This window comes from Brassica oleracea, chromosome C9, assembly GCF_000695525.1.
Source record: "Brassica oleracea var. oleracea cultivar TO1000 chromosome C9, BOL, whole genome shotgun sequence".
Taxonomy (NCBI): domain Eukaryota; kingdom Viridiplantae; phylum Streptophyta; class Magnoliopsida; order Brassicales; family Brassicaceae; genus Brassica; species Brassica oleracea.
In genome coordinates this window covers 21,690,571-21,714,547 of record NC_027756.1, presented here as the reverse complement: position 1 = coordinate 21,714,547, position 23,977 = coordinate 21,690,571, and the positions used below count along the sequence as shown (strand labels likewise).

Genomic DNA, 23,977 nt, shown 5'->3' with positions numbered 1-23,977 from the left:
TTATTATATCTTAATATCCAGGACATTTTCCGCCAAACCCATAAAAACGTATTTTCCGCCGAAACCACGAAAATACACTTTTCGCCAAAAACATATTTTTCCTCAAAAACCGCAAAAATATTTTCCGCCAAAACGGTAAAAAATGTTATTTTTCCGCCGAAACGTAAAAAATTATATTTTAGTCATTTTATTAACAAGTTCACCTGGATGCAGATGAAAGTTAAAAAATGAAAAGCAAACGAACATAGTTGCATTCAGATGATTCATCTGGATGCATGGACGAAATGAAGAAACGAACAACACCAGACTCGATGTAACCGACTTTAAGCTTCGGTCCTCCTTAACCTCTAAAGTTATGCAATGCGTGGCTTCTTACCTTCAGGCACATTCTCTGTGGGTGGATCCTTCTGATTCGAGGAACCAACCAAAACAGTAGCATCAGTTGGTTGAGGTGGAGCAGCATCACTATCTTCAACAATCCAACCACTATCACTCATAGCTTTTTTTTCTCAGATGCATGATGGAGCATCATATCAGATGGCTTAGTTGACACTGCTACAGCTCCAGGCATGTCATCACCAGGGTGGTTATCACTTCTCTGGACATAAACAAAAAGGCAAGTAGTCAAGAGCAAAGAAGGGATGTTCAGTTCAGGCCTTAGGTATTGGAATTTATTGAGTCTGTGCACTCAGGCGATAACATCATGAACAGTCCAAGCCAAGGTAATTGAGGCCTGAATCAGAGTTGCCTGCCATAACCGAAGGTACACCAAACTAAAAAACGTAGTGTTGTTTTTAAACACAAAGGTAAACTAAATAACTCAAATAGCAATTACCTAACTAAGAAAAATAATATTTAGTTTATTCTCAATTTGAAAATATATTTATTATTCGGTTTTGTTACTTTTATTAGAAACATATCTCTACCTAACTAATAATTAAATTTTTCATTTTTATTATGTATAAACTTAAGGCTTGGTGATATATATAGATTTACCTGAGCTGAAAGTTGAGATGCAATTTGGGGAACCTTCTGTCTTCCAACATCTTTTTTTCATAGCAAATCCACCTATCATCCAAAAGGAAATCATTATACATTGAATCCACTTAGTTCTCTGAAAGTGCTTCCTCTAATTCTCTGAAAGTGTTCAGCCCGTGGACTGTGTGTGTTAGAGGCTTGGATGAGTGACTCCTGTAGTCCTGTTGCAGTGAGAGAGTTGAATATAAGTGTGAAAATACCAAGCGTTGTAAAGATAGTTACAAAAACAATAACCATAAGACCAACCTTATCATCCAATAGTAACATATAGACGCCCATGTGTTCAAATCAAGAATGTGCTATTCGATTTGGTTGAAGTGTTGCATTTCATCGCAGAGAACAACCTTATTTATAAGTGGAGCTTTTGTCTGTTACCTTGGAGAGAAAGGGGAATGTGATTCAATGGCAGAGAGCAAAAGAGTGGTGTTAATCAAGTAAATGCTTGCTTTAATATGACGAAATCAATGATAGTCGGAGACGTTACACGACAATGGATGAGAGGCATGGAATCTGTAGCAATCTTCACGGCGGCGAAGCCCTACAGTATGTGAAGAAGAATGAGAGAAACACTAAACCCGATACACAATTGGGCCTGAACAAAAAGTCAATGGAGAAGCCCAAATAGTACAAATCTATAACATAAACATGAAAGTTAAGCTTTAGTTTAAAAAAAAAAGAGTTGCCAGGTGTCAAAAAATGCTCACCCCTCCTTGCTGACGTGGCGGCCTGTGGAGAGAGACAAGTCTCCTTTATTATAATAGATATCACTGGTGCATATGATACATCTAAATATGAGTACAAGGTATTATTATCATTGCTGTTGTTGTCTACCTGTCTGAGGTATTTATTGAGCTGAGAGTAGCTTACTACGGTACACAAAATCAGCTTGTGGAAGCAGGAGCGTCAGGCTGTTTCTCTGGGACTGCGTTTTGAAATGCAGGAAGATCATTGTATGACTCGTAACATTTTGCAAGTGTTGGGTACGGTTCCTGTACAGATCCATACAAGAGAAATAAATATTTGACCAGAAACCAAGTGAGGATTGTAAGCTCAAGGATTTGGAGCTTGACATGCTGGTGCATGACACATAAAGAGTGTTGATTGACATGGTTCTTTGGAGTATGGCTCAGACATATTCAAAGAATGTTAAAGTTTGGCGTGTTGCTGTTGTGTTACGCATGGACGCTCAAGGCTTTGGAGCTTGACATGCTGGTGCATTGACACAGAGAGAGTGTTAATTGACATGGTTCTTTGGAGTATGGCTCGGACATATTCAAAGAATGTTGAAGTTTGGCGTGTTGCTGTTGTGTTACGCATGGATGATAATGTAACACATCGACGTGGACAGAAGGAACTAGGACGTCATGATGTGGAGAGTTCCCATTGGCATCTTGTTTGGACGTGAATCACAAACCAGAAGATCCTCATATTACAAATTGGAAGATTTGGTGATGCTGATTTTTAGGAAAAGAGATATTGCACAATTGGAAAGAATTGGTGGCAATATATAAGAAAGCTCAGACTTTGGATTAGGTCAAGCTTTCAACGTGGGTTTTGGGGTTTCAGGAAGTGAGTGATTTGTAAACGTGAGCAACAGGGGTTGGTTCACGTAAAGGGTAGATTAAGAATTGGTCCGCGACAAACCGCGTGTGGCGTTGTGTAATTCGGATTAGACAAGTCTTTGTAAAAGATTGCTTAAGTGATTCTTAATAAAAAGACAGTTGGTCTTGAATCCTTTGTGTTCTTATTGGTTTCACCCTGCTGTGGACTTTTCAAGGATTTGGTGTGAGTGTGAGAGACAAAGATAAATGTGGTTCATGCTACCATAAAACTGATCCAGGATTTGGAGGCATAACACGTAAAAAAAGCTATAGGCCTGAAACAATGTTGGGTACAGGAAGAAGGAAACGTACCATGTTAATCTGGAATCTGTTGATAGCTGCATGGATCTGTGGTGCTAGAAAGAGATCAGCCTGTAAAACAATGCTTCATGACTTCAAAACTTGTCAACTTGGAAGAGAGTAACAAAGAGCTTAAGAGCAAAATACCAATTACCAAGTAAACTTCATCACCAGTGGCGTATTTTCCAGTGCAGCTAACCAACAGATCCTCGAGAGCTGAAAGAGGCATATGATTAGAAAGGTCTACATAAACCTTTTTTTTATCAAAGGCAGTAATAGCAGTAAACATCCCTCAACAAGATGAGTGGTACGAAGCCGCATAAAGCATGGGATATGTTTTAAATTAAATGTTAGCACTCTTTAACCACAGTATCAACTTATGCCGATGACAAAAAAAATATTACAGAAACTGAGATGTCGTACCAGTGAATCCTTTTGTGATAGCGTTATTAACCCAAGCAGTTTTCTCTTCAGCATTTGTCTTCTCCTCAATATACCTCTGTTTTAAAAAAAAAAAACCATTGCTTCATCTAAAACTCACAACAGTGGAATCTAAGAAACAAACATAATAAATATCATCATGTCCTCACAGCAACAGGCGTATTTTGATAAGGTTGTATGCCAGAGAACACAATACTCGCTGCCTGAAACAGAAACAAAAAAAAAAGAAGCAGAACCGTTACACTCACCCTTTATATTTATTAAGCTAGATGAGTTTCCAACCTAAAACCAATTGGTGATTAGTGGAGTGACCCTAACCCTTTATATATTACTTAATGTTCCATAGAATTCCCGATGTGGGATACATATCCGTAATACCCCTTCTCGAGATGATGGCTCTTATCGGCCAGAAATCTCGGAACTTTAGGACATTTATACTCGATCGAGCGAGTTTAACACAACATTTATACCCGGTTGGAAGGGTTAATCACGACCTTTATACCCGGTCAGAAGGGTTAATTTTAATTTTTAATTAGGAGTTTAGAGTATTTAGGATCTGGACTCTGATACCATGCTAAGTTTCTTGGGCATCCAACTTAAAATCAATTGGTGATTAGTGGATTGACTCTAACCCTTTATATATTACTTAATGTCCTTTAGAATTCCCGATGTGGGATACATATCCCTAGTACTCACAATCTTAGCTGGTTACTCTTCACTAGATTCTAACTACGCAGTACCTGGTAGTTTACGGCACGTTTGTGGAGGTCGCGAGGTAAGAGAGGTGGCTCAGGATACTTCTCATCTAGATACTGTCAAAATACAAAGATTTTGATGAAATGAATCCACAAAATCACACAAGATAATGTGGCTCCTGGTTAATTATACTAACCATTATGATGGCAAGAGAATCAGAAACCACAACGTCTCCATCAACAAGCGCTGGTACAGCACTGATGCAGCGTATCATCACGTCACCAACATTGTTATGGGCTTCTTTGTTGCAGGCTTTACTTGGGTTACAATCTATTGATTTCTTTCCTTTTATTTTTAGGATTTGATAAAAGTTAAATCTCCTTTTCTTGTTTAGGTTTAGCTTAATTCGATTAGTATAAATAGGGGCTTTGGTTTTTGTAAACAGACCTTGAATTTGAATAAGATATTGAGTTTTCTTAAGAGCTTTCATAAGCAATGCGAAGAGTATTCGCGTACCCTAAGAGCTTTAACGAGCACTGCGAAGAGTATTCACGTCTTTAACCTTGTTACCGAAGTTACCTTCGTCGACAAGTTACCTGAGTTGAAGATTAAACCCTAGGTCTTCGATTTATATCGCTTCCGCCCTCTATCAGTTGGTATCAGAATCAGAACGTTTCAGGAAAAACTTCACGTTTTCAATGACAAAGAACACGGGAACCGGAGGTGGCGACATCGAAGGATCCGCAACGGATTGGACTGAGTTACGAAGGGTACTTGCGGGGATGCAGACGGCAAACCAAGCTTCTCTCCAACAGCTAGGTGACACGGTGAGCACGTTGGCAGCGCGCATCGAAGCCTTAACCACCGCCTTAACAGCTCGTGTGGATCCGCAAGGCCAACCAGTTGCTCAAGACCAACTTCAACATCCGCTACCACCACCACAACATCACCGTCCTCCTCCACATCAAGTTCAACGACAACCCCTTACACCGCAACAACACCACCCTCGACCTCCACCTCGGCAACCAACTCCATCAACAACAACACTTTTTTCCGCCTCCGCCTCATGACCAACGTCAGCACCATAGGATCCAGAACCAATACCCAATTGAAGACGACGAGGATGATCAACATCACCGCGTTTTCCTTGAGGATCTACAACAACGACAACCCCTTACACCGCAACAACACCACCCTCGACCTCCACCTCGGCAACCAACTCCATCAACAACAACACTTTTTTCCGCCTCCGCCTCATGACCAACGTCAGCACCATAGGATCCAGAACCAATACCCAATTGAAGACGACGAGGATGATCAACATCACCGCGTTTTCCTTGAGGATCTACAACAAAAAGATAACTATGATAACCGTTGGGAACGAAATTTTCGGGTTGATATACCAGAATTTTACAGTGGCCTCCGTGGCGATGATCTCGTTGACTGGTTGATTTCGGTCGAAGAGATACTCGAGTTTAAGCAAGTACCTCCAGCTCGACGTGTTCCACTCGTAGCCATGAGATTCCGTGGTCATGCAGCCACATGGTGGAAACAATTAAAGACAACACGGTCCCGAACAGGAAAACCACCTGTTCATACATGGGAGAAACTAACCAAACATTTACGACATACCTTCCTTCCACACAACTACGAACGCACCATGTATACGCGTTTGCAAAATCTACGACAAGGCAATCGTAGTGTTGACGATTATGCGGAAGAATTTGCACTATTCCTTACGCGTAACGAGATCAACGAGAGTCAAGTCCAATTAGTGTCTCGCTTCATTGGTGGCCTATGGCCCCAACTACAGACGGCTATGGCACAAATTGACCCTTTGACAATAGGAGAAGCTCACCGGCGTGCTGCATCCTTTGAGCAACAGACACGATAATCGAACTGGTCGCAATCTTCAACTCGTTCTCGGCCACAAGAGCAATCGGGGAGCAACACCTCCGCAGCAAAAGAACCTGTTGACGCCGCGTCTTCCACACCCAAAGAAACCATCCAAGACGAACAACCGTTGCGTAGGTCTACGCGCCCCAATGCCCTCTGTTGCTACTCTTGCGGTGAACAAGGGCACCGTCAAACGACTTGCCCACATGCGACACGCCGTGGTCTCCTTATTGACGATACAATCGATGAACAGGAGGTTTATGATTCACAGGAGGAGGAAGACAACACCGACGACCACACTGACCAACCAACCGCCGGAGATCATGGACGCCTTCTCGTCCTTCGTCGAGCATGCCTCGCACCAGTGACTCAGGATGACAAGTGGTTGCGCACTAATATTTTTCGATCCACTTGTACGATTAAGGACCGTATTTACAGTTTTGTCATTGATTCGGGAAGCTGCCGTAATGTTGTTTCTGAATAAGCAGTAGATAAACTCGGCATCACGCGAGAAAAACACCCGTCACCCTACAATCTTGGCTGGCTTAATAATACGGCAAATATCCGTATTACGCAACGGGCAGTAGTACCATTCTCCATTGGGCCACATTACCGAGATCGCATGTATTGTGATATTGCCCAATTGATTTTGTCACCTACTTCTCGGCCGTCCATGGGAATATGATCGACGAATTCTACATGATGGCGCAAAGAATACTTACAGTTTCATCTGGGATTCACAAAAGATCGTTCTACTTCCGTCAAAAGAGCCGTCAGCATCACTACCATCCCTTACTTCTCCAGCGCCGGACCCGCTTCCTACACTGCCTCTTTCTCCATCTCGCTCGATACCGACCACCTCAGCAACAACTACACTCCTCTGTTCTTATACAACATTCATGAAAGAACTTCGGACTGAAGGATACACATTCGCCCTAGTCCCAACCACGGATCAACGGCATGCCCAGTCATCACCTCCGCAGGCGTTGACATCAGTGTTAACTGACTTTGCGGACGTCTTCCCTACTGAACTACCGGAAGGACTTCCACCACTTCGAGATATTCAACATCAGATCGACTTGGTTCCAGGGGCGACATTACCAAATAGACCACACTATCGCATGAGCCCACTTGAGCATGAAGAATTACGTAGACAGGTCGAAGATCTTTTGCGAAAGGGCCACATTAAGGAGAGTCTCAGTCCTTGTGCCGTACCTGCTCTCTTAATACCAAAGAAGGATGGTTCATGGCGTATGTGTGTGGACAGCCGCGCAATCAACAAAATTACAATTCGTTACCGGTTTCCGATTCCTTGCTTGCATGATCTTTTGGATCAAATTGGTTCGGCCAAATTTTTTTCCAAAATCGACCTTAAAAGTGGTTATCACCAGATAAGTATTAGACCCGGGGACGAATGGAAGACGGCTTTTAAAACCCGTGAAGGCCTTTTTGAATGGTTGGTGATGCCTTTTGGTCTTTCTAATGCTCCAAGTACTTTCATGCGCATTATGAACCAAGCATTGAGACCATTCATTGGACGGTTTGTCGTCGTCTATTTTGATGATATACTTATCTTCAGCTCTTCCATCACTGACCATACGAAGCATCTTCGCCAAGTCCTTACTGTCTTGCGATCGGAAAAACTATTTGCCGCCAAACAGAAGTGTGAATTTGGTGTATCCAAAGTACTTTTTCTAGGCTATGTGGTGTCTGACCAGGGGCTAGCTGTCGATCATGCCAAAATTGAGGCCGTTAAATCATGGCCTATACCGAAGACAGTCTCGGAGGTTCGAAGTTTCCATGGTCTTGCATCCTTCTACCGGCGATTTGTCGATCACTTTAGCTCGATTATGGCGCCAATCACAAGTTGTATGCGTGACGGAAAGTTCGAATGGACACCCGAAGCAACACATGCCTTTGAGTTGATCAAAGAAAAGCTCACCTCGGCGCCGATACTCGTTCTCCCAGACTTCTGTTTGCCCTTCGAGCTCCACTGCGACGCCTCCAAACTCGGCATCGGTGGCGTCTTAAGTCAACAAGGACGACCTGTGGCATTTTTTAGCGAGAAACTCGCAGGCGCGAGAGGACGTTATAGTGCATATGACGTGGAGTTTTACGCGATTGTCCAGGCAATCAAACATTGGCGTCATTATCTGATTCATAGAGAATTTGTCCTCTTTACGTATCATGATGCTCTACGGCATCTGGATAGCCAAGCGAAAGTTTCAGCTCGCCATGCGGGTTGGATTTCCTATCTCCAGCAGTTCACTTTCTCAATACGACACCAGTCCGGCAAAACGAATCGTGTCGCCGATGCACTGAGCCGTCGCCATAGCCTTCTCACCACCATGCATACATCTGTGACAGCCGTACCTGCTCTCTTAATACCAAAGAAGGATGGTTCATGGCGTATGTGTGTGGACAGCCGCGCAATCAACAAAATTACAATTCGTTACCGGTTTCCGATTCCTTGCTTGCATGATCTTTTGGATCAAATTGGTTCGGCCAAAAAAATTTCCAAAATCGACCTTAAAAGCGGTTATCACCAGATACGTATTAGACCCGGGGACGAATGGAAGACGGCTTTTAAAACCCGTGAAGGCCTTTTTGAATGGTTGGTGATGCCTTTTGGTCTTTCTAATGCTCCAAGTACTTTCATGCGCATTATGAACCAAGCATTGAGACCATTCATTGGACGGTTTGTCGTCGTCTATTTTGATGATATACTTATCTTCAGCTCTTCCATCACTGACCATACGGAGCATCTTCGCCAAGTCCTTACTGTCTTGCGATCGGAAAAACTATTTGCCGCCAAACAGAAGTGTGAATTTGGTGTATCCAAAGTACTTTTTCTAGGCTATGTGGTGTCTGACCAGGGGCTAGCTGTCGATCATGCCAAAATTGAGGCCGTTAAATCATGGCCTATACCGAAGACAGTCTCGGAGGTTCGAAGTTTCCATGGTCTTGCATCCTTCTACCGGCGATTTGTCGATCACTTTAGCTCGATTATGGCGCCAATCACAAGTTGTATGCGTGACGGAAAGTTCGAATGGACACCCGAAGCAACACATGCCTTTGAGTTGATCAAAGAAAAGCTCACCTCGGTGCCGATACTCGTTCTCCCAGACTTCTCTTTGCCCTTCGAGCTCCACTGTGACGCCTCCAAACTCGGCATCGGTGGCGTCTTAAGTCAACAAGGACGACCTGTGGCATTTTTTAGCGAGAAACTCGCAGGCGCGAGAGGACGTTATAGTGCATATGACGTGGCGGAGTTCGCCCACAACCACGCTCTTAATCGAAGCTTGGGTTTTTCGCCGTTTCGTGTGGTGTATGGTTTCATTCCACGGGGTCCTCTTGATCTCTCTACTGTTCCAGACAAGACTCGCCATCACGGTGAAGCCATTGATTTTGTTACAGATTTGCAGGTCATCCATCAACAAGCTCGCACAAACCTTGAGGTTTCCTCCGCAAAATATAAAAGTGCAGCTGATGTGAAACGTCGTGAGGTTATATTTGCTCCTGGAGATCTCGTTTGGGTCTACCTTACCAAGGAACGTCTCCCTCTCCGAGAATACAATAAGCTTAAGTCTAAGAAGATTGGTCCCGTCGAAGTTTTAGAGTGCATCAATCCTAATGCATATCGTGTGCGTCTTCCAGATCATCTCCACACTTCCAATGTCTTTAACGTGAAACACCTTACCCCATTTCATGGTGACAATGACGATCCGGATTCGTGGACGAATCCTCTTCAACTAGGGGGAACCTGATGCAGCGTATCATCACGTCACCAACATTGTTATGGGCTTCTTTGTTGCAGGCTTTACTTGGGTTACAAGCTATTGATTTCTTTCCTTTTATTTTTAGGATTTGATAAAAGTTAAGTCTCCTTTTCTTGTTTAGGTTTAGCTTAATTCGATTGGTATAAATAAGGGCTTTGGTTTTTGTAAACAGACCTTGAATTTGAATAAGATACTGAGTTTTCTTAAGAGCTTTCATAAGCACTGCGAAGAGTATTCGCGTACCCTAAGAGCTTTAACGAGCACTGCGAAGAGAATTCGCGTCTTTAACCTTGTTACCGAAGTTACCTTCGTCGACAAGTTACCTGAGTTGAAGATTAAACCTTAGGTCTTCGATTTATATCGCTTCCGCCCTCTATCAAGCACCCATTGGATTGATTTTCAAGAATTCATCTCTCTTGAGGGGATTCACTGGTACGTACTCATATTCAATCCCTAAACACACACAATCAAACAAGACCCAGTTCAGATGAAAAAAAGATCCAGTTCAGATGAAAAGAAAAACACTATCTGTTTACAATAATAATTAGAAAGACCTTTTAAAGTGAGGGCGATACGGACACGGTGTGAGCACGAGCTTTTCCAGTAAGAGTAGAGCTTCAGCTTCTCCTTCTTCTCTGCCTATCGCATGGAAAAATATATTTGGAGTGAGACGAGATTGAGTGAAGACGATGATCTGTTACATGAGAAGAGAGAAAAAGACTTAACCATGATCAAGAGATAGATTCTTCTTATTCACAGATACAAAAGCGATTGTGAGTTAAAGTTTCAAAACAAACAAAAAGCGATTGTGAGTTTGACGTAGTAGAGAGAAGAAGTGGAGAATTCGGAGACGACAACTTGATACATATCATCATCAGTCAAAAACAAAATATATTAAATACTAAATTTGAAACATTAGATTTTATATATATTAATTATTTTTAGCTACTACTGTATACTTTGGTATTTTGATATTTTTAATTTTAAATGTATTTTTAGATTTTGAATAATTTTTTAGTTTTTTCTGGTTTTGTATATGTTTTTATTTAAAGTACTTCTCTCGTATACGAATGATTTTATGTTTAGATTTTATTATTGTATTTGAAAAATTGGTGTTTTAGAATATAATTATTGGACTTGTATTTCGAACTAAAATATTGAATACAATGTAAAAATATGAATGGTAAAATTTATTGGTGAAACAAAAAATATAAAAATAATCTATTTATTATTTTTTAGTATTTCCGAAAAGTTAAAACATCAAAGATTTGTATTCGGAAGGGTATATTTTAAATTTGGTATTTTAAAAAATATGTAGCCGTTGACTCGGCAAAACCATGTGCATAACATTTGATTCAAAAACTATACGTATGACTCAATGAAATTGATAATTTATGCAAAAAAATATTTAGCTGGTATTTAAAAAGATATATGAAAAAACAAGACAAAAATATATTGAAATAAGCCATTTTCCCGTTGGAATGAACAGCACTATTATTTAAAATAGAACCATTGACTAGTCTTCCTGTTTTACTACATCGGACATATTGGGATATTATTCCACTTCGCAGTCGTTTTGCTGATGTCGTTGATACACGACGCGTTCCTAGATGCAGAGAAGGATGTCTATTTTTTTAGTTTTGGAACGACTATATTGTGAATTTGGTTATTATTTCCCTATATATTTAATATTTCACATTCATCCAATATCGGTTCCAATAATTATATATTTGCTTCATTTTCAAATAAGATCTTCCCTATAGTACTTCATTTACAAATTTGAAATAAAAAGTGAATAATATTCTTTCAAATTTTCCCATGCCAAACCTCATGAACTTATCAATTTTGTACTAATCTTACAAGCCTTTGGATTGTAATGTTTGTGGCCTTGTGGGTTTGGGTTCTTCATATTGTGCGTTCATCATTCTTACATGAACAAATTCAATACAAGAAATTAAAATTCAATACAAGAAATTATGTCCCCCCCACCCCCTCCCTTTCATCTACAATGTTTTTCACTTTAACTTAGCCGAAAACAATAAAAACTATTGTGGATAAATTTTTTATAGTGTCTGACTCCACCCCGAAAGACTCCGCATCCAGGAAAACCCTTTAGGGTTTTTTTTGGAGAAGTTTCAGTACCGCCCCGCCGACAGAGTGTCGAACCCGCGACCTCTGGCAGTCGTGTGTGAGAATCCCTTCAGTACTGCCGCTAGGCCACCTGAGGTATCTCAAAACTGTAGTTTTGAAACACTTCTGTAGTTTTGTTGATACATATCATCATCCTCATTTTGGGTTGAACACATAGTGCTCTATATAGAAAAAGAGAATAATAAATAAGAAACACCAAAACATCGAAAAAGAAGAACAATGCATAAGCATCTAATTTTTGATGTTTGAGATCGTACTGTTGAAACTAAATCCTTGCAAGAAAGTTCAGAACACATTTGAAATGTGATTTGTAAACAGGACGGTGCTTACTTTATTGTTAAAACTTATACATCTTCTATAATCCTCATATCCATGATCGCTTTATTCACTGCAAATTAAGTTAAATAGTTTGTTTAAAATACAGAACTGTAAGTAGGACGTTTGTTAATAGTTAATACCATGGTAAGGTGATAAGCTTGATTGAAACTTCATTGTCCAAAACAATTGAAAGTATTCTAGGATACTATCTTCAGTTTCAAGATGCCTTTTAATCTAAAATTGAAAAATAAAAAGTCGTCAAATCAAGTGCTGTAATTTGTTCTTCGTCTTGTTCATGAAAGCAAGACACAACCACAATGAGCTAGGCAACGTAGCATCTACGTTTTAACACAAACCTGCACAATGCTTCCATGTATTTTCTAGAATACTCTTTTCTTTATCACATTACCTATGTAAAGGGAACAAGATCCTTAGTCATATTCATCCCCATCATCAACCAAAAATACTGATCAGCTATAGAACCTTTTTAAGAAAAATTGTTCCTAATGCTTTTCTCTCTATTGAATAAAATAAAAGCATATCCGATAAAAGAAACATGGGCGTGTCTTCTTCTGATAATTTGTTGTCCTGTCTTTACCCTTCAGCGGATCTGATGGTACTGTGTGATGCCTCGTTTTGGTGGTAGCTTTCTCAAGATGAAGAGGACCAAAGAGGAAGGTAATATCTCTACCAACTGTATATAAGAAACAAGGACCATCAGGTTACAATTCACAAACGTCAAAAATAAAGCTAATAATGTTCATGACATTATTTAATCATTAAGCAAAGAGAGAGAGCTTACCAGGTAATATATGAAGTTAAGAATGGGGTGATCCAACACATCAAGGTTTGCCCCCTCGTCGAAAGCAGCAAAACACATCTAAAACCATATTAAATGACACAAGCTTAGTTTCGTTAGTTGTTAAATCTTAAACTAACAACTCTAGTAAGGAAGAAAGATAATCCAATCCAACCAAGAAGGTAAGAAGAATTGGTGGATATCAACATAACGATATGTTTGTGGGTGACTTTACCATGATACATCTGATGAGGAAACACGTAGAGCATATAATTGTCACGTAACCAACCTACCATACATAAGACAGAGAAAGAGGGTGTAAACAATCGAGAAGCAGAAAGTAGTAAAGACTTTGAATGACTACATTTAACAATTGATGTTTCACCTCTTGCAACTTCTTGCGGCGGCCGTTAGACTCTGCTGGGAAACTTTGCAACATTAGGAAAAGCCTGCCATAAGATAGACATAAACGGATACAGAATCAAGCTTAAACGAGAGGTTATAATCAATTTCAATGGTATGCAGATGTACTCAAGGAAATCTAGTCTAGCTTTTGAAAAAGAATGTAAGTGACTATGACTGCAAGCAAGATGGGATGGTCACAATTTGTAATCTCACAACTCAGTGGTGATTTGACTGGTAATAAGATGGGACTGTCAAATGGCAGACAGATTTACCTTCCACCGTAAAGTAGAAATCCAAGAGCAGCAAACAAGGAAGCACCTGCGATTATAAGTTTGCTAGAGACGTGAGACAATTACTACTAATTAAACATGCTTTGTGTCACATAGAAGGATTGAAGCTTAATTTACCAGCAAAGAACATCTTTGATAGGATAACCATAACTCGAACAGGCTTCCACCACAAAACCAACCAAAGAGCAATCTGAAAGCAATACAATCCCCATGACCCGACCCCACAAAAACAAAATTATAACTTTTCTCGAAAATTCACAAATATCTTGAAGATTGCATGGAAATATATATACCTGAACTACATAAACAACTGCATTGATTGTGAAGAAGCCTGGCCTCAGTCCATCAGTGGATACAGCACGCGCCTGTACAAACCAAAGAGTATCTAAGTAAAACATCAAAACGAAAGAACCATATAACTAATCAGATATTACCTGATAGTAAATCTCAGCCCAGAAGAGGACTAGAAGAGCATAGGTGGTGAAGAACGCAAGACTTGGAATATCAAGCAAGATATGTTGCAGAATCTACAACACAGTCATGAAAGGATTAGCAAATTAAGAAAGCATTCGACATAATAGACCAACAACACAATGATGATAGGGAAGAGCGGCTTCACCTCTGGATGCATAAACTGCACATCTCTCCTGAAGACAAACACCACAGCCCTGACTGCGAAAACCATACCAATGACCACAATCAAAAATACACATAGAAAACATCAAGAACACAAACAAAATCCACAATCTCGCACCAACCAACCAACCTCCATTCACAACGAAATTGAGGAAGTGAAAGACCTTCTGCGTCGTCCATCCATATTCTGGAACTCTCCATTGGATTCTCACAAGTTGAATCTACCAAATAAGCAAACAAACATTCGTTTCATCGAATAATCCCTACGAGATGATTCAAAATCAATAACTACCGTACCAGAGCGACGACGGAGACGATTCCGTAGAGAAGAGCGAGAGCGTGGAAGATACGATCCTGCCAAATCGGAGACTTGTTAACGTCAGACCACCAAGACGAAGCGTCCTTGAGATCGAACGCTTCCACCGCCGGAGAAGAAGACGTCATCATCTCCGACGCGTATTGCATAATCTCCACACCGCCGATTCTCATTGATCTTTCTTTCTTTTTTTAAGAAATCGATTGAATCACCCTTTTTTTCTTTTTTTTTACTTTTTGGAAATAAAAAGACCTGGTTAAACGGGTTTGAGGACCGGTGATAGCCGGTAATTCTCTTTAGTGGGTACTGAACGATGACTGACACGCTGCTCCACGTGGCACGTGTGGATAAAAGAGGAAAGCCAAGCTGGCTGATCCACGAAACATGATGGGGATATATATACGCGATTCGAAATAAAAGAGGAAAGTAATTATGGTTTGTGACGAGTGATTAATACCGATCTGAAAAAGAAAAAAAAGGAAAGTAGATATGGTTTGTCACGAGTGATTAATTATAGTGATAAAATGGAATATATTTCCTTTGATGGACTATATTTACTTTTTTCTCATGGCAACAAAAATATACGAAACTGATCGATTTTCAAAATCACTTGATTGATTTTCTATTGGGGAAATGAAAAGATACGTAACGTTTATTTACAAAATCACTTCGTTCATCTCTACTTCTTTAATTTACCCGGTTTAAATAACAACAAAACTTAAGTTCACTCTTACGATGAACCTTTAAATTCAACTCACTTTCTAAAAACCAGTCAAAGTATCATGTAGATTATTAAATAAAAAATATTAATTTTGAAAAAAAAGTAATTAAAAAAAAGACGTCAATTTTAACGACGTTAATACCAACAGCTAAATCCTAAATTTTAAATCATAAATTCTTGACCTCAAATCCTATACATTAAACCCAAATCTTATACCCTAAACTCAAACCATATGTCTTAGACCCAAATCTTGGATCCTAATCCCAAACTGTAAACCCTAAATCCAAACCCTATACCCTATATCCAAATCATAGACCCTGAACCCAAACCCTAAACCCAAATCATAGACACTAAACCCAAACCGTAAACCATAAATCTAAACCCTATAGCGTCTAGGTTTGGATTTAGGGTTTACGGTTTGGGTTTAGGATCTATAATTTAGGTTTAGGGTATACGGTTTGGGTTTAGAGTTTACAGTTTGGGTTTATGGTCTAGGATTTGTGTTTAGGGTATACGATTTGAGTTTAGAGTCTAGGATTTGAGTTTAGGGTCTAGAATTTGAGTTTAGGGTCTAGGATTTGGGCTTAGGGTATAGGGTGAGAGACATGGTTGTTAGTGCAGTGACGACTGAGTTTTAGAAGCTGAAGAAAAATAACTCCTCAAGATGTCCATGTACTAGTAGTAAAGTATTACATGAAGTCGTACAAGAAGTGCTACGTGAAGTGAAGTTGTGTAGTTGATTTGAAGACTGAAATTGGAGACGACTTAGAGCTAAAGTAAAGAAATCTATGATTTACCTTGGAGGAAATGTAAATCATCGAGGGAAGATTTCCAAAAGACTTTGAAGAAGATTTGGAAATATTCCATAAAGGAAGATATGGTAATATTTTTTCGTTAGGAAGTTGGCTAAGGCAATCCAGGAAATCTGCAAGTATAGGTAGAGAAAGATGTGCTTAGGATTAGGTACCACCTCAAAAGAAGGAGTTTCAGTGCCGAATGAGAGTAGATACAAAACATAAGAGCTAGGGGTCATGAGGGGATTAGAGGGATTCTTGGGTTTGTTTGATCTAAGAACATGTAAGGCTAGTGTCTATGTCTGTGTGTGACATGTTAGTCAATTCAGAAAAGAGTTAGTAAGACACTTTATCTATGTAAAAATAAACCTTCATTAGTATCCTACTGTAGTACTTTGTGAAATAAAGAAAAACATTGTACTTACATGTATTACTCTCTGTAACAGACTCGTCTTGTACTTTCAATGGGAACCGAAATGACTCGAATAGCGTTCCAAGAACCTTCTAAAAACGGGACACCATTTATGCCGATAACACCAATGCAAAGTCTATGTTTTATGCACCTTCAAATCCTGGGACATAAGCATCAGAACTGTCAAAGAAAGAGCTTCAAATGAAAATTAGGAGGGATATAAAGGTGTTGGGCTAGCCAAGACAGTGAAGACAAAGATGTTTCAACGTCACTAAAGACTAAAGCTTTTCTTCAAACTTGTAAAACCGTTTCTGAAGCTCGTGCTTCTTTGCGGGAGAAAGTGGAAAAGGCTTACCACATGGCTAGGTAAGAAATCGAAGTTGCATTGTTAATTTGATCATGCTTTAAACTGAAAATGATTTGGGTGAGGTCCATGTTTAGATGGGAGAATAATCAGAAGGTGAAATTCTGAAGGAAAACTGAGGTACGTAGCCTGAAAAAAACTCAAAAAACAAAATCAAAGTTGATCATGTCTTCAGTTTATAATTATGTGTAATTGATGGGGGTATGCTTGATATTGCAGGTGGAAGTTGAGAAGGTGAAAGGACGACTGCAAGACCAGTTGATGAAGAGACTTGCTGCGTTAGAGTGCAAATCAGAGGAGAAGTGACAAGCTGCTGAAGCTAAGAAGAATTGTGAAGCAGCTAAAACAGAGAAACAAGCTGAACAAATCCAGACAATGTATCTTCATTGTTGCCATATTGCTTTAGCTTTTGTTCTTAGTAGTTAGTAGTAACATTAAAATCCAATATGTTTTGGTGTTTGTTAATTCTATTAATAAAATTTGTATCTTATAACTTACGATTATTGTTTACTATTATTGTTTCACATAACAATAAAGAAGATACAAAATTATGTCTTACATGCACACAGAGACGAAAGAAACTCGAAGGTCAGAGTTGTTAGACAATATCAACCTCGCTACATCACGTCCTATCGCCTCTAAACCAAAATCCATTGGTTTGTCACCATTACTGAAAGCAAACTTGTAAAATACGTCAGATTTCTTGATGGTGAAGTACTGTCATTGCTTGACATGGATCCCGACGGGACCACTTCTTTGACTAGCAATGAACTATCTGGGACTCTCCAAAAGTCGGACTCCCCGCAGTGACTGGGCATTATGAACTTGATACTAAGATCTGTTGATACACGTACAACATCCGATGATAATACAAACATAACTGGTCGAGGTGGGTGTATAATTTCATCAAATATTGATACCACTCTATGTAGGCATGAAAAGGCTTTACGTCTCTTTCTTCTGTAACGGGTAATCGATGCTCTTTGTTGCAGATTGTGTACTTCGACGAGATAGGGAGCATCGGCCTGTACTAGCTCTCATGTAGAATCATACACTTCTTCATTCTCACCAACAACAACACCGGATGATGTTATTGCAACGAGTAAGAAAGTTATCATCAACCGGAATATTGTGATTGCACCATCTGTTTTCATCTTCCTCTTTCTTTCTTTGTGCTCTTTTTGTTGAGCTTATTTGATAATGCTAATGCTTGCTACTGTATTTGTAGAGATTCGTTAGGATATAATATAATATAATGGGGTTCCCTACCCATTTTTTACTCGTCAGGATGAACGTGCTTACATAAATTTTCCATTACAACCTGGATATAGATTACGAATTTATTTTTGTTAATAATACCTACTAATTAAGAAATAAACACGTCTCAGGCGAGATCATATTAATGATTTTTTTTCTCTCCCTCTAGGGTTTTAGTCTTGTGATGGGTTACTGTTAAAGTATACATGAGATACTCATACTCCACATCAATTCCGAATATTCACAACATCAGTCATATGGATCCTTATCTTCATTACTCGGATATACTCATATCCTCTATACACGGAAGCTTCCGTATATGTCTCTCTCTATAATAGGCTGACACTCCTGTATATAAACTCATATTAATCAATCACGCAAGATCAATAAGACGTAACAAAATCAAACAATGACATTTGGATAAAATCAATATGGTACCCTTTTCTTTCTCCATTTTTGTTTTGTTATTCGGAATCTAGGGTTAATGGTGGAGACCCTTTATAATGATTTCTTAATACTCTTTTTAAAACGTTTTTTGTCCACATTTGCTTAGTGAAATCTTTCAAGAATAGGGTTATTGTTCCTTTAAGTTGAAATGGTCTCTTCTTGTTAGTTGTTACCTTACACTTAAGCTTATCTCGCTTTTGTTCTTCATATGTATCATTGAGAGACATGAAAACCAAAATGAATCCAATAGTGATCCAAGACCCTTCTAGAAATGGGACGCCGAATATGCTGACAACACCAATCCAAAGTCATGTGTCTTCTCCACCTTCAAGTCCCGGGAAGCAAGCATCAGCTTCTATTATGAAAACTAGGAGGGAGATAATGGTATTGGCAACTGATCTTGGACACTAAATATTTCTGCATGTGCTAGCAAAGAAGATGAAGACAAAGGTGTTTCAACGTCAGTAAAGATTTTACTAAAGCTTCTCTCCAAGTTTGTAAAAGTGTTTCGAAGCTCGTGCTTCTGCTTGGGAGCGAAAAAAGTTAAGCACATGGATGTAAATGTGAAAAAACAAGAAAAAGATTGAAGCTTTTACTGCAATATGCTTCCAACTTAAGAAAATACAAAGGATTTACAATGAGCTTAAATAGAGAGCGTAGAACGATCTAGAGGGTTTCATCTTTACAGCTGCATCCTTATCATCATAGTTGTAAAGTGTATCAGTCAAGAAAAATGAACAAGAGAGGGAGAAAACGGTTCTCCAAGATTGTCTCTTCTCCTCTCGTATGTTATGCTTTTCCTCTGTTTTGAGTTGAGGAGAGCTGACGCTTGGACTATAGCATATTCACAGTTGGTCTTGCTTCAGCCTGGGCTTTAGATGACACTTTGTCGAGACCCCTTAGTGTATTGTCACTAACATTCCCCCTCAAACTTAGTGGAGTTTCTTGCACACCAAATTTGCTTCTTAACTCACAGAAGGCTTTCCTTGGCAAAGATTTGGTGAAGATGTCTGGAGTCTGTCTTGAGGCTGGTATATGTCTTGTCTCGATCAGACCAAGAGCAACTTGCTCATGTATGTAATGACAGTCTGTATCGAAGTGCTTAGATCGATTATGGAGAGCAGGATTTGCACTTAGATACATGGCTGAGAGGTTATCGCAAAGAAGTAGAGTAGACATAGGCTGAGCAATGACTAAGTCTCGAAGTTGACATGATATCCAAGCAATCTCCTGTGCAGTAGCACCAAGCGCTCGATGCTCGGCTTCAAAAGAAGATCGAGACACAGTCGGTTGACGTTTTGCAGACCAAGATATCAAGTTCTATCCAAGAAGCATGCAAAAACATGTGGTTGATCTTCTTGTCTCCAAGAAACCGGCCCAATCACTATCGCAATAAGAAGAGAGTGTTAAGCAGAGAGTGTTAAGCAGTCGTCTTTACTCAAGTGTAATCCCATTTCCAGTGTCCCTTTAAGATACCTCAAGATACATTTCAGAAGGCCAAAGTCTAAAACTGTAGGGAGATGCATACGCTGACACACATAGTTCACAACATATTGAATATATGGCCTGGTGATCATAATATACTACGGAAGTAACTTGGTTCCAGGAAGGGATCTGTGTTGAGCTGCTCTATACATTGAGGGAGTGGTGTAGGCATCATATTACATTCACTCGTAGCAGCCATGTGAAATATTTCCTTTGTATAAGCCTTCTGATGCATGAACATTCCCCCTGAATAAGACTCAATTTCAATTCATAGGAAGTAATGTGGATTTCCTAAGTCTTTCATCGAGAATCTGGAGTTAAGATAGTGAATGAGACTATGCAGAAGCTCAGTGTCACTTCCAGTAAGCAAGATATCATCCACATAAAGGAGTAACACCAAAATCTTGCCATGATGATGATATGGAAACAGCGACGGATCAGACTTGCTACAGACAAACCCAAAGTCGATTTGGAAGTGACTGAATGTATCAAACCAAGCTCGTGGTGCTTGTTTGATCCCATACAAAGCCTTTGTTAGCTTGCACACATCACATATCAACAAAACCAACTTGTTGAAACATATACACATGCTCTTATAACTCACCGTGAAGGAAGGCACTTGTGACATCCAATTGTTTGACATCCCAACCTTTATACACTGCTATATTCAGCACCAGACGTATGGTAGCAGTTCTCACCACTGGACTGAAGGTCCCCAGATAATCCAGCCCCTCTTGTTGCTCATAACCTTTGACAACTAGACGGGCTTTTAGCTTGATCACTTTTCCATCAGGTCCAAATTTCACTGTAAACATCCAGGGGCTACTGAGGACGTTCATATCTTCAGTGAAATGTTTCCTATTTCTTATGTGACTACTCGATTCCAACCAGAGTGAGCCATAGTCGCAGCAATATCCTTTGGTATTGTTGTATCATATTTAGGAGCTAGAAGAATGTATCTCGCATTTGGCTTTTATAGCCCTGCCTTTCCTCTAGTTTGCATTGGATGGACATTCATTTGAGGTGCAGCAATAGGAGCTTCAGGTTCGTCATTTTCAGAAGGCAGTATATCAATTTCAGCTATTGCTTCAGGAGCTTCATGTTGTGGTTCCACCGGTACTGCAGGTGGAGTAAGGATGCGAGATATATGTGAATCAACTGGTGGTTCTGGTGCTCTTGTGGCATGTTGCCAAGCTTTGAGCAGTTCTGACTTATAGCGAGGCACCAAAGACAGATATTATGTCTTGAAGGGAAACCATTCCTCATCAAACACAGCATGACGAGTGATGTAGACCGTTCTTGTCGGAGAGTATAGACAGTGATAGCCCTTGTACTGAGGATTGTAACCCAAGAAGACACACTTCAAGGATCGAGGTTCGAATTTGTGAGTTGTGAGAGGTCTTAGGCATGGAAAACAAGCTGAGCCGAAGATCTTAGCGATGAATAATCCGGCTTGTATCTCATGAGCATTTCAAATGGACTCTTCTTCACGTTGTCTGACTCAAATGGAGGGAGAAGATTACTGATGTAGCTTGAAGTGTAGAATGCCTCAACCTAATGATGAAGAGGCAAGTGAGACTGAAACATCATAGCTAGACCAAGCTCAATCAAATGCCTATGCTTCCGCTCAGCCAACCCATTTTGTTGGGGGGGGGGAGACAAGACAACCTGTGTTGAATGATATTAGCTTGTAGACACTCTTTGAGTTTAGTGCTTGTAATTTCTCTCCTCCACCATCCGGTTGAAACTCTTTTATCTTTGTAAAAAACTGATTCTCAACTAAGTCTTGAATGTGACAAAGGTAGAGAAGAAATCAGATTTATATTTCATTGGATAAAACCATGAGAACCTTGAAAACTCATCAACAAACACTGCATAATACCGAAACCCTTGGTTGGATACAATAGGAGATGGACCCCATAAGTCACAATGGATCCGATCTAAAGACTAAACTACACGAGATGGAGAAGACTGAGGTTTGAGTGACCAAGTTGCCAAACTGCTTATGATGCTGCAACATGTCTATCAGAGAAGTTCACCTGCAACCTCTTGTTCTCCAAACTATATAAACCGTTACTTCGTGGTCCCTTTGCTACCACCTTCAGCTTTTTCAGGTCAATAACATATATACAGTGAGCGTCAAAAAACACTCCACAGTTTTGATCATCACACAATTTTGACACAGACAACAAGGATTTATGTATATCAGAACATCAGTCAAGGATATAATACCTGAGCATGAAGTGAGAGTAGCAGAACCAATGTGAGTAATCGGCAAGTAAGCACCATCTCCAACCATGACAACATCATCTTCTTCATACGGATGGACTTCTTGCATAGTTGCAGGGTAAGATGTGACGTGTGTAGAGGCCCCTGAGTCAATAAACCAGTCCTTTCCATTTTCATCAGTGAGACGCAGAGATGTGAAGACATCATTGCCTTGATAGTTGTTATCAAAGCGATTATAGCACTTCAACGCCGTATGACCTATTCTGCCGCAGATTTAACAAGTTGGACATTATCCATTGCCTCCAGTGTTTGTTTGATGCTGCGTAAAACCACGGCCTCTAGTGGAGTAACCTCCACTTCCTCTGTTGGAGCTAGTACGACATCTACCCCTGTAGTTTGGGTCGTACGAAGGAGCAGTGTTCTTGTATTCATGGGCGTTCTGCTTCTGCTCTGTGTTGAAGGCGAGGTGAGGTGTGACGGGTGCTTGAGCCTCATACGACTGAAGCTTGCTATCAAAACCTTGCACCTCAGAGACCACATCGTTGAAGGTTAGTGCTGTAAAATTGTTTAATGAACTCTGAATCACAGTAGCGATGGGGTCATACTCTCTTGTTAGACCATTTAAGAAACCGAAGATCTTCATGGACTCTTCTATCGGCTTTCCAATAGCACTTAGAGAGTCGCATATCGCCTTGAAGTCTCTACAGTAGACTGAGAGAGTCTTGTCTTTCTTGGTTAGAAGTTGAAGGTTCCGACGCACTACAAGAAAACTTGCTTTTAGCCACAACTTAGCCACAAAACTTTTGTGGACAGTATAAAACAGCTACAAAATCTCCGTAAAATTAGCCACTACTTACAAAATCTAAAATTTGTGGCCATTTGTTGTTTTTTTGTCGCTCCATAGCAGCAAAATAAATTTTGTGGCTATTCGAAGAAACACAGCCACAATTAACTACAAAAATAAATTGTGGATATACATTTCCACAAAAATCTCCCACAAGATTCATGGCTTCCTTATCCACAACTTTACTCGCGGATAATTGTCGTTATATAGCTACAAAATGTACTTTGTGACTATGTCGAGGATAAAAAGCCACAATACGCTTCAGAATAAATTGTGGACATATATTATCCGTAAATATCCACAGAATTTTTTTGTTAACATTTTAACCACAGACTTAAATTGTAGCTATCCGTAGAAATATAATTTTTAAAATTGCAAGTGGCCACAAATGTGGTTGTGGTTATAATATTTAAAAGATTATAATGTTAAGAAAACATATCAGCATGTTCAAATCTGGTTCCATAATTAATTACATTAACTATCTACGCTTGTACTAGGATTTGTACGATACATTAAATATGTTATACATTTTTTACTTTTTTTTAGGTTGCAGGGAGAACATATCTTTATATTACCAAAAAAAAAAGATAAGAATTTTTTTAAAAAAAAATGAAGATACAAAGTAAAACAATTTCACATATCACTAGGCATTTCAATTCTCGGTTTGCTTCATGGTTTGGTTCTTCGGTTCTAAAGGTTTAGGATCTATTAAAATATTGAGTTTGGTTTTGTTTTGTTTATTTCGTTTTTTTTTTGTT

At 39.6% G+C, this 23,977-nt stretch overlaps 2 protein-coding genes, 1 long non-coding RNA gene and 1 pseudogene across 3 annotated transcripts; all 4 read right to left on the bottom strand.

Moving 5' to 3' along the window:
• Positions 1-234: 234 nt before the first annotated feature.
• On the bottom strand, positions 235-1,624 carry LOC106313626. The gene is made up of 3 exons (XR_001264430.1): positions 1,285-1,624; positions 997-1,199; positions 235-748 (listed from the first exon to the last, which is right to left on the bottom strand). It is a non-coding gene; the product is annotated as an uncharacterized LOC106313626 (long non-coding RNA).
• A 177-nt stretch (positions 1,625-1,801) lies between these two features.
• On the bottom strand, positions 1,802-10,605 carry LOC106313625 (glutathione S-transferase Z1-like). Its single transcript, XM_013751495.1, has 10 exons — positions 10,478-10,605; positions 10,306-10,390; positions 10,136-10,204; positions 4,273-4,334; positions 4,121-4,192; positions 3,530-3,583; positions 3,363-3,438; positions 3,094-3,155; positions 2,952-3,011; positions 1,802-2,027 (listed from the first exon to the last, which is right to left on the bottom strand). The coding sequence occupies exons 1-10, from the start codon at positions 10,478-10,480 to the stop codon at positions 1,920-1,922; spliced, it is 651 nt and encodes a 216-aa protein (XP_013606949.1). The 5' UTR covers positions 10,481-10,605; the 3' UTR covers positions 1,802-1,919.
• A 1,991-nt stretch (positions 10,606-12,596) lies between these two features.
• On the bottom strand, positions 12,597-14,883 carry LOC106315599 (tobamovirus multiplication protein 3-like). Its single transcript, XM_013753370.1, has 11 exons — positions 14,648-14,883; positions 14,481-14,571; positions 14,334-14,386; positions 14,149-14,241; positions 14,008-14,079; positions 13,832-13,904; positions 13,697-13,742; positions 13,405-13,468; positions 13,255-13,308; positions 13,023-13,100; positions 12,597-12,914 (listed from the first exon to the last, which is right to left on the bottom strand). The coding sequence occupies exons 1-11, from the start codon at positions 14,837-14,839 to the stop codon at positions 12,822-12,824; spliced, it is 909 nt and encodes a 302-aa protein (XP_013608824.1). The 5' UTR covers positions 14,840-14,883; the 3' UTR covers positions 12,597-12,821.
• Positions 14,884-17,512: 2,629 nt separating this feature from the next.
• On the bottom strand, positions 17,513-18,111 carry LOC106314560 (annotated as a pseudogene).
• Between the last annotated feature and the right edge of the window lie 5,866 nt (positions 18,112-23,977).

Excerpts from the sequence above, each read along its gene's own strand:
- LOC106313625 (XM_013751495.1), bottom strand. Across the intron at positions 3,156-3,362 it reads TATCACAAAAGGATTCACTG|CTCTCGAGGATCTGTTGGTT; the intron begins GTACGACATCTC and ends TGCCTCTTTCAG. Across the intron at positions 2,028-2,951 it reads ACAGATTCCAGATTAACATG|GAACCGTACCCAACACTTGC; the intron begins GTACGTTTCCTT and ends GGATCTGTACAG.
- LOC106315599 (XM_013753370.1), bottom strand. The coding sequence starts at position 14,839 with ATGAGAATCGGCGGTGTGGAGATTATGCAATACGCGTCGGAGATGATG. Across the intron at positions 14,572-14,647 it reads TCGTCTCCGTCGTCGCTCTG|ATTCAACTTGTGAGAATCCA; the intron begins GTACGGTAGTTA and ends CTTATTTGGTAG. Across the intron at positions 13,101-13,254 it reads TCCTCATCAGATGTATCATG|ATGTGTTTTGCTGCTTTCGA; the intron begins GTAAAGTCACCC and ends ATATGGTTTTAG.